Consider the following 10,771-nt stretch of genomic DNA (forward strand, 5'->3'; position numbering starts at 1 on the left):
CATGATGGGAATATGTCCTCAAAAGATCGAGCTACGCTCTTTGGAAATCTTTCAAAGGGGCCACATAGGGAGGAGGGCTCACTTCAGCAAAGACACCTCTTATTGATCTAATATTCTTCACATATATTTAACGTCATGCTTTCAATTGTGGAAATTAATGCATCTTGCATAATTAGTAGGTGATTTAGTATACTAAATCAATGTATTAGTTTAAATAAAAAATGATCAAATAAAAATAACTTCCGATCCTAACACTTGCTCATGAAAGATTGTTTAAATGTGAAAGGGAAAAAAAAACAACAGGTAGCTTTGATATCCCTCGATCCAACTCAGCCTTTTGAAAGAAAGATAGAAAAGAAAGGCGTGGGGAGCCTGAAAGTGACAAAAGAAGCATGTGACCAGTCTCATTGAACTACTAATTAATAATCTTAATAACACAATTAAGCGAACCACAAAGATGTTGAATGAAAGCTTCACAATCACAGCACACCAATTTCTGAGTCTTCATACATTAATGAGACAAACCACACTTTGCGTAGAGTTTTGTCATGTATCATCCAATTGTTTATGATAAAAACAAAGTCTCATTTATCAAATAATTGAGAATTCAACAAAAGCATCACCGCACAAGTATCTGTCCATATTCATCATCCTGTAGTCAATGATTTTGTAGTCTACACTTTGGATTAGCCGCCTGCATTAATCAAGGAAGGAAATTAACAAGACTACTGAGTGTATTCTACATATATTCATGTTATCAGATAGAAATCATTTCGTAGTCAATGTGTCAAAAAGCCTTGTTTGTTTTCTTATTTTGAAAACCGTTTTTTCTTTTTAAAAAATAAAAAAATTAAAAAGGCTTTTTTTTAATTTGTTGTAAATTAAGTGTTTTTAAAAACAAAAAAATAAATATTTTTAAAAACTAAAAAACAAAAAAACTTTTAGTTATTTTTTTTTTCAGATTTTCTATTTTTTGTTTGGAAAAATTGGGAAACCTTTTTTTCTCACTTGAGAGCTTTTTCTCCATTTAAAAACTTGAGTTCTTGTTGAAACTTCACTGTCCGGTCTTATTATGTTTATTTCCAAATATAGTTTTTTAAAACAATTATCCAAACAGTTTTTTTTTCAAAACTTGTTTTAAAAAACAATTTTGCAAAAAAAAAATCAATAAAACAGAAACAAACAACCCCTATGTTTTTATCATTCTATTTTGTAAATATATATCATATTTAGTTGAAAAGTTGGGTTAAATACAAAATCATCCTTTTTGAAATATGCTAGCTGTTTCTTTTCTTCTTAATCACAGTTGATCTCTCTAAAATAAGCAAAAGTGATCCACTAACTCAACCGATACAATACAGAGGAAATGTACAGAAACAAAGAAAAATTTTATAAATAAGCTAAAAAAAAAAAAACACTCACACTCGGAAAAAGATGGCTCCTCTGTTTCATCCTTTAATGATATATATATAGCAGTTGTTGATATTATATTTAACTACTATTGGAAAAGAAATTGAAATAAATTTCAACAAGCAACTCATATCTTTTAGTGATTGTAAAACACAGACAAATGTAGCAAAAACATACAAATCATTTAAGAGAAAGAAAAAATCGGCGTATTGGGAGGGAAAAAAAGAGATCCAAGTTTTTTATTTGAGGGAAAAAAAGAGATGCAAGTTTTTTTTTTTAAAAGCTTGTCCCCTCATATATGAGGCTTTTATTGATATCATAATAACCACTAGGAAAAAAAACATAGACAATAAGCAGGAAAAAAAAATCATAAAAGCTACGAACCTGGAAAGAATGATAACATGGATGATGGACTTATCCTTCTATTTATTAACACTATCCTGCAATACCAAATCATAATATTAGCTGCCTAAAATAGAAGGCAATTTTGAAAAGAGACGTCGTTGGCATAAGCACGATACAATCAACTTTCTATTTCCGTGGCCATTAACAACACATTTTCCGAAAAAATATTTGTTAGTATGGGTATGTCATACCTTTGCTGAGGATAGCATTTCTAGTGTTTTGTTAAGGTCCCCTTTAGCCTTCCACTCCATCTCATGCTCTTTTATTTTTACTCTAGACAACTCTGGTATTTCCAACAATCCTGAACAAAACATCTTCATTTCAGGACATCCAGTTATTTCTATCTCTTCTAATCCAGGGAATTCAAATGTCTGACTTTGTGAAGAGAACATCTTCAAGCTTGGCATATCAATAAGTTCAATCCACCGTAATCGGTTGAGAGTGATTCCACCTTCTACACCTTCATTGTTCTCATTCAATACAATTTCCTCCATTTTTTTACAATCGTTTATCCTCAAACATTCAAGACTCATCAAGCTTTTGGCAGTTGAACTTGTCACCAAATAGACGAGTTGATGGCATCTAGATATAGACAGGTACCACAAATTTTGAAATGAAGCAGAGGATGGTGCCAACTTGACCAAGCTATGACAACTTTCGACTTCCAGGCTTTTTATTAGGTTTTGATGAATTGGTGGTAGCTGAGAATCATCCTTCCATGTGCTTTTGAGTTGATCCAAATAGGCAATGTGTAATTCTTCAAATGGTGGGATTTTTCCCATAAAATCAAGAATCTGATCCTGTGAGGGGAATATCTCCCCAAAGGAACTATGCTCCACATAAAGCTTATCCAACTTGGGAAATCTCTCAAGGAAGCTATAGGGAAATGTTACCCCTTTATCTGTGAAGCTTTCTACATAAAGAGCTCTCACTCTAGGAAAAACATCTCCTATCATTGTGATATTCTTCGCATTTAAAGCCATGCTTTTGGTTGTGGAAATTACCTATAAAATCATAATCAGTAAAACAATTACCATAATGAGTAGTCGATTTAGTAAATTACATCAAGATATTATTTTCAATAATTAAAACTTTTTAATGGATCACTCATCTTTTGCTAATATCTAATTTTCATTTTTTCACCATGAAATAACATCCGCACATTAAAATTTTAAAAATCCTTTAAATTAACTTCATAGCCCCTTTCTTTCATCTAAGTTAAATTGAAAAAAAAAATCCATAATTTCCTTGGAATTCACATTTAGGGCTAGCCTTTTTTTACTATGAAAATAACCTGTTCAAAGATTCTTGGTAAAATTATTATTATAAGAAGGTAGGTTAATAAATCAGGTCAGAATATTTTTTAAAATAATAATTTCTTATATTTATTGTAGATAAAATCTTTCTTAATTGACCCGTCATCTTTTTCCAATACTTATATTTTTCATCATTAATTCCCCCCAAAAAAAATCACGTTAAAAAATAAAATAAAATTCTTTGAATCAGTTTATAGGCCCATTTCTTTCCAGTCAGAGATCTACAAACATTATCACACTATTTGCAGTAGTTTGCCACATCCATTAATCATCATTTGCTTATCAGATTTCGCGTGCAATAAGAGTCTTGTAATTTGATGAGAAGTTTATAATTTTTGGGTAGACGACAGAATGTCCAAACTTTAATATTTATATTAGATGTTTCTCTTATCCTAAATTTTGTAGATGATGAGGAATTATTTAAAAAATGAAACTAAGAATATCAGTATGCTGGACTGACCTCTTGAATAGTAAATCGGCGTTGGATGGTGGTATTAAGATCATTCATCCAAATATCTATGTGAGATTCTTCACGTGCTCTCGTCACTCGAACATTTTGAAGCTGCGGGGCATGAATGGCTCCGGAACAGAATGTCGTGAGTTGAGGGCACTCTGTTATGGTTACAGATTGTAATAATGGAAACTTGAAAGTATAATTTTGGCTGCAAAATCTCTTCAATCTTGGTAATCCATCAAGTTCCAAAAGCTCCAGTTTGCTGAAAATGATTTCCGTGTCCTCATTGTCCTCTTCCTGTCTCGGTATAATTTCTTCAATTTGATTTTGATGGCATATGGATGGTGCCAACACATTCTTCAATTTTGGCAAATAGATTAACCTTAACTCTTTCAGTGGCACAGCCATCGATGATGACACAATCTCTTTATAATCATTTAAATCTTCAAAATAAAACACCGTCTCCAACATGTCACAAAACTTGACTTCCAGTTCTTCCAAGTTGTTTAAATATTTCAGCACATGAAGGGGCACCAATTTCACAATGTCACAACTACTCACACTCAATGTTTTCAAGTTGCTAAATGAGTTGTGTGAAGGTTTGTCATCCCATATCAACGGAACCAGACTGTTTAAAGAGTATAATTCTAATATCTCTAACCCTGGGAATGACACCTGTTGAAAGAAAATATAATTAAACGAAAATCTTTTAGCAAAAAATGAAAACGAAGTTACTGTTGATTTGCGAGGCTTAGTGTTCATGAAAGATTGTTTAAATGTGTAAATATAGATCTCGTGTACCGCAATATTCTTCAAGAGATTGATAAAAGTTCAACTTCAAATTTCAAGTTCACCAAACACAAATAACTAACTAAAAAACGAGAGAATTATAAAATGCTACAATAGCTAGCTTAATGCCAAAGTAAGTAATTTAAGTGAAATAATTTTTGTAGAAATATTGAGACAAGGAAAAATAGAACATATTTGTACTGAACAGAGTAAATAATTCCAGTAAAATTAATTTTCACAACGTAAGTTTGAAATTAAGAAGTTAATAAGATAAGAAAATCTTGGTAAGGAAAAAATATACAAGATAAGAAAAACAAAAACAAATTAATTTTTTGTCCCGAAAAAACAATAATAAATTGATTAGTAAATTATTCTGGCCTCCTTTGTATTGAAAATAAGTAATTTGTGAGTGGAAATTTGGTTAATTCTTTAAATAAATATATAATTGACTAAATAAGTTATAAATATTTCTCATTTGCTCAAAAACTTTAAAATTTAATTTTAAATAATTTCTATAATCTATCAAACTTAGATAATCTATATTATATGATGAAAAGAATATGTATTCAACATATTTTTTAGCCATTTAAAGAAACCTAAATAAATTAATTTCAATGTGCGTGACAAACAATTAAAATTATAAAATTTTATAATAGAATTAAAATTAAAAAAATTTATTACATTTTAAAAAGTCTGAAAATACATGTGTTAAAATTATGTTTTGTGGTATTAAAAATTATTTTTAAAAAATGAATGTTTAAATAACTTTTACGTGAAGAAGCAGTATTTTGGTCAAAATAAAAGTTTAAAAGTCAAACTTAATGGTCACCTTATAGTTGGATAGATGGAAATAGAATCTCAAATCAAATATACAAGAGAGGTTTGATCAACATGTATTTTAGTTTTACTGTAGTTATACACACATATATATATTTAAAACTAATTTGACAGCCCTTATGCTTTTATCAAATTTGGAATCAGGTTCCTGTAGTCTTTTTTTTAAATTTTATTAGATTATTTGCTCAGTTAGTAACTAAGGTCCTTCCGTTTATAATTGCCGTCACTTTAAGTTAACAGCGGTGATGTGGCATGACTAGGCACCATCTTACTTACCTCATCTGGAACACTTCCTCCCACATTTTCTCCCTCCTCCGGTCGGTTTCCTTTTGAGAGTAAAAAGCTTCATTCAGTTTCCTTCCAAACCAACACCATCATCTCTCTCTCTCAACTCATGCACTCTCTTTCTCCCCACCATCGTTTTTACTTGCTAATATAGAAGCTTCATCCTGTTTCGAATTCCTTCTCAGACGGCGATGCGGATCTAAGTGATGATAGTTGACTAAAAAGAGGACCACGATGTTGTGAGATTCATCGGTTCATCGTCTTCATCCTTGAAATTTTTTTTTGAAAAATTAGCCCATTTGAATAGACGATTAAGTCCAATAGTGAAACGTGGAAGAGGTTCTACTACTCTTTGGCCCACAAAAATAAATTAATAAACAGAGAGAGAATCTGATGATTTTAAAACATGGAGTGAAACTTTTACAAGAAGAGATAAGGATAGTGGCAGGGAGAGAGAATATGAAGTGTGTGAGAGAGAGGATGATGTTAGTTTGGAAGAGAACTGGGTGGAGGCGGGGGAGAGAGAAGATGAAGGCGTAGGGGTTACTGGTGAAATGAAGAACATGATGCTAGTCAGATCTTGAACAGTGCCACGCCAGTGTTGTCATCTTAAAGTAACGGCAATCATAACGGGAGCAAAAAATAAGGATGTAATAAATAGGAAAAAAAATTATAAAGACCTGATTCCAATTTGATAAAAGTATAAGGATCGTCAAATTAATTTTCCCTTTTTAAAATAAAGGGAAGATTTCTATAACTTAGGTAAAACACAAGGCTAGTTAGTATATTTTACTGTAAATTGATTTGAGCATACCTTATGATTATTTGTTGCTGGGTCTTCAATGTTGAAATCTGTTTTATGCTCTTCCGCTTTCAATCTTGGTAAACTATTGAGTTTTAATCTTCTCAACACACAGAACGTGATTCCACCTTCCACATCATCATTATTCTCATTCTTTACAATTTTCTCCATCTTATTGCAATCATCTATTTCCAATGTTTCAAGATTCACCAAACTTTTGGCAGCTGAATTTGTCATTAAATAGATGAGCCGATGACATTGGGACACCTTCAGCACTGTCAAATTATGAAGTTGTTGAATTTGATGAACAATGGGTGATGGGAATATCTCCTCGAAGGAACTATCCTTCACACGAAGCTCAGACAGCCGTGGAAATCTTTCAAGCAATGTATACATAAATGTTACTCCTTCATAATCAGATCCTTCTATGCCCAGAATTTCCACTTCAGGACAACTGTCCGCTGGAAATTGTTCATTTCTTATCATGCTAACATCATACTCATCTAACACCATCTCTCTTGATGCCACAAATCTCTATAAAACAGATATTGAGTCAGAAGCATAGTAATATTAATTTATTAATTATGTCACAACTTCTTATTGAATCAGTAATATTATTTTGTTTTTTATTGTGTCCCAAGATCAAATGCGCTCACTAGAAGTGCGAAACATTTTGATTTCATTTATTTCTCATAATTAATCTTGGAAAAGAAATAATTATATCAGCCACGACAAAAAAACAATAATGCCGACACACTTCACTGTGTATCACATTAATTATTAAATTATGACGTAATTGTTTGGGATATTTTATAATTAAAGTTCTGTAATTCAAAATGATAACTATTCCCTCCAATTCTTTTTATAAAAATTTGAAATTTGAATTGTCTTAGTTTTTCTTATAAGTGCCAACTTAGATTTGTATGACCATTTAATGTGTTTTTATCCTTTTTGTCTCTAATTAATTTTATACATTGCATTAAGTAAAAAGCTGACAACTTGGTATATTATCTTATCTTTCATATTTTTCTCATTATTACTCTATTTCTCTCTCTTACTTTTTTCCTCATAAATAAGAGTATATCTGGGGAAAAAATTCATTTCTTACTTAAACATTTCGCTGTGCATCCCATTAATTAATTAATTAATTATGATGTAATTGTTTGGGATGTTCTGTAACTAAAGTTATGTAATTAAAAAATGATAACTAAAATTTTAGTAGAAACTTCAAAACCGAAACATGTATAGGTATATTTATATTAAATATCATAACAATGGAACATTTATAGATTCATATTTTTGTAAAAGCTGGAAACAGGAAGAATGGAGCATTCTAGACGTACCTGTTGGTATAATGTTTTGTTAAGATTGGTGTCCCAAATTTCATGATGTTCTCCATACCTATCTTGTGACAGTAGAACGCTTTTAAGAGAGGGTGCATCAATGAGTCCAGGAGAGAATACTTCGAATTTTGGGCATTCTGTTATGATCAGCTGATCCAATAACGGAAATCTAAAAGTGTAATTGTAGCGGCAAAATCTCTTCAATTCTCGTAACCGTTCAACTTTCAAATGCTGCAGCTTGCTGAAAACGAATTCCTCATCGTCATCATCCTCTCCTTCCTCCTTCCATATAATTTCCTCTATTCCATCGCAGTTGCTAATTGAGAGACTTGTGAGATGGACCAAGCTTCGAGCAACTGATGATGTCATCAAAGTGGTCAACTCATAACAAGATACCATGTGGAGATGTGTGAGATTTGGTGGAGAAACTAAGAGCGGTACCAAGCTTGTGATATTGTAAATTTCATCAAGACTCAATTTTATTGGGAGATGAGCATCATCCCCTCCGCCCAAAGCCTCCTTAATGTGACCCCGCAGTCTCAGCTCCTCTAAATTTGGAAAGCTCTTCAACAATTTGTATGAAATACTTTTTGATTCATCATAACCAACATGTAGATAAAGCACTTTTACTTTGGGGAAGCAGTACATTGAAAGCTGGCCACTCCCTATCACCTCAGCTCCTTTACCCATTAATGTCAGCTTCTCCAAATTATAAGTGACCTGCACAATACATAAATCATAACAACTAATCAATGCGTCAAAATCCAGCCGTGTGCATTTCTTTAGGAGGATATCTTCAAATTTAAATTTGATGCATCCACAATTTTGACGTACATGTATTTTGCAACTACAAATAATAATTAAGATACATTAAAATGAATATAAATTTCTAGACCGGAGTTTGTATCTTTGCTTATAACATACAAACGTTACTTCTTCCCTCGTTTGTTTTAAAAAAAAATTATCCAATTAAAGCTAATAATGGCTTGAAAAAAGAACAAAAAAAATCCCATCACCTTGATTCGATGACACAACTCTTTTTCGTTAAGATGGAAAGCCAAGAATTGGAGTCCCACTTTTTTTAAAAAAGGAAAAAAAGAAAATTATTTAATTAATTTCTAATATCTATTATTAATTAAAATAATTATTATGAATTATTCTTTTTTAGCTTTTTAAGTGAATAAACAAATTAATCCTAAACTACATTATATTCTAATAAATGGTTTAGTAACAGGAATAATTCACATACTTGAGTACTCAAAAATATCAAATTCAAACGTGCTCTAAGACTGAAGCAAAATATGTTTCATTATTTATGTTAATGCTTAAAGTTCTTTTTTTTCTCTTTTATTAGATTGTTTTTAAAATAAATAACACATGAATAGCTAACTTAGAGATGTACCTTGCCATGGGATAGTAGAGGATATTTTGAGTCTAATGAGCTCCCTTCCTCATGTATTTCTAATGAACTTGAGACTTCCTTTTCAAATATCTCCAATTTATCACAACTTCTAATAGATAATCGATAAAGATGTGGCCATTCCAATGTGTGTGTCTGTGGATAGAAACTCCTCAAATTTTTAAGCGAAGAAAGCTTAAGGAAAGTCAACTTGGGAAACTCTAATAGAGGAGCAACAGATTCTGAAAGTTGATCCTTCGCAACAATCACATCCATACCACAATATTCTATTCGCAGCTCTTCAAGATCACGAAGCATGCCTTTGGCTATAGATGCGGGAAACAGACTAGTGAGGCTTTCACAATAGGAAACATGCACGCTCCTTAGACTTGGGAAGGAGACGTCTCCTTTATAGTGATTGCTCCACACATTCTTCAATTTTTGCAATCCACATAGCGTTAACTTTTTCAGTGGCACAATCACTGATGATGACTCCGCCTCTTTATAATCATTCAAGTCTTCAAAATCAAACACCAACTCCAACGTGTCACACTCCCTAACTTCTAGTTCTTCCAAGTTGTTTAAAGATTTCAGCACACGAAGGGGCACCAATTTCACAAAGCCACAACTTTCCACAAACAATGTTTTCAAGTTCCTAAATGAGTTGTGTGAAAGTTGGTCCTCCCATATCAATGGAATCAAACCGATTAAATTAGATAATCGCAATATCTCTAATTTTGGAAGCAACACCTACAGTTCACAGAAAATATGATTAAATGAAAATCACTTTTAGTTCGTAGGCTTACTTTTCATGAAAGATTGTTTAAATGTCTAGATAAAACTCTCAACTACCAAAATACTATTCAAGAGATTGCTGAAAGTACAATCTGAAAATTCAAGATAAAAAATAAAGTAATTGAAAAAAAAACTGTAAAATGCTATTATAGGAAGCCTGATAGCAATGTAAGTAATTCTAGTGAATGTAATTTTTGTAGATACATTACCAAAAAAAAAGAACAAACTTGGAAAATGCCATGATAGCCTGATAGCAAAGTAAATAATTCCAGCAAAAATCACTTTTTGCAGGTAACTAAGTTTGAAGTTTTGTCACAAAGTTAAAACAAGAAAACAGAAGAATAACTAAAACAACATGAAAATACCATATTGTTGAAAAGGGATTCCAAAGTTTTATTACGATGGTTAATCATCAAAACCATGGGCTACATTCCCATTGATATTTTAGTGACAGGAACAATTCATATGTTAAAATACTCAAAAACATCAAATTAACGTGTTTTTAGACTGACAAATAATTTGAGGCTTCATTATTTATTTTATGCTTAAAGTTATTTTTTGCTCTTTTATTATATTGTTTTTAAAATAAATAACACATGAATAGCAAATTTAGAGATGTACCTTGCATTGGGACAGTAGAGGATATTTTGAGTCTAATGAGCTCCCTTCCTCATGTATTTCTAATGAACTTGAGACTTCCTTTTCAAATATCTCCAATTCATCACAACTTCTAATAGATAATCGATAAAGATGTGGCCATTCTAATGTGTGTTTCTGTGGATAGAAATTCCTCAAATTTTCAAGCGACGAAAGCTCAAGGAAAGTCAACCTGGGAAACTTTAACAGAGGAGTAACAGATTCTGAAACTTGATCCTTCGCAACAATCACACCTATGCCACAATATTCTATTCGAAGCTCTTCAAGATCCCGAAGCAT

At 31.8% G+C, this 10,771-nt stretch overlaps 2 protein-coding genes and 1 long non-coding RNA gene across 3 annotated transcripts; all 3 read right to left on the reverse strand.

Moving 5' to 3' along the window:
* Positions 1 to 682: 682 nt before the first annotated feature.
* On the reverse strand, positions 683 to 2,055 carry LOC114715064 (uncharacterized). Its single transcript, XR_003737520.1, has 3 exons — positions 2,007 to 2,055; positions 1,795 to 1,850; positions 683 to 694 (listed from the first exon to the last, which is right to left on the reverse strand). It is a non-coding gene; the product is annotated as an uncharacterized LOC114715064 (long non-coding RNA).
* Positions 2,056 to 2,088: 33 nt separating this feature from the next.
* LOC114715074 (uncharacterized) lies at positions 2,089 to 6,694 on the reverse strand. Its single transcript, XM_028899884.1, has 4 exons — positions 6,311 to 6,694; positions 3,592 to 4,260; positions 2,206 to 2,819; positions 2,089 to 2,116 (listed from the first exon to the last, which is right to left on the reverse strand). The coding sequence occupies exons 1-4, from the start codon at positions 6,692 to 6,694 to the stop codon at positions 2,089 to 2,091; spliced, it is 1,695 nt and encodes a 564-aa protein (XP_028755717.1).
* A 1,044-nt stretch (positions 6,695 to 7,738) lies between these two features.
* Positions 7,739 to 10,771, reverse strand: LOC114715075 (uncharacterized). The gene is made up of 4 exons (XM_028899885.1): positions 10,457 to 10,771; positions 9,044 to 9,790; positions 7,856 to 8,361; positions 7,739 to 7,778 (listed from the first exon to the last, which is right to left on the reverse strand). Exons 1-4 carry the CDS (start codon positions 10,769 to 10,771, stop codon positions 7,739 to 7,741), a joined length of 1,608 nt encoding a protein of 535 aa, XP_028755718.1.

Source organism: Neltuma alba, unplaced genomic scaffold, assembly GCF_004799145.2.
Source record: "Neltuma alba isolate B1F8T4 unplaced genomic scaffold, ASM479914v2 tig00011574_pilon, whole genome shotgun sequence".
Classification (NCBI taxonomy): domain Eukaryota; kingdom Viridiplantae; phylum Streptophyta; class Magnoliopsida; order Fabales; family Fabaceae; genus Neltuma; species Neltuma alba.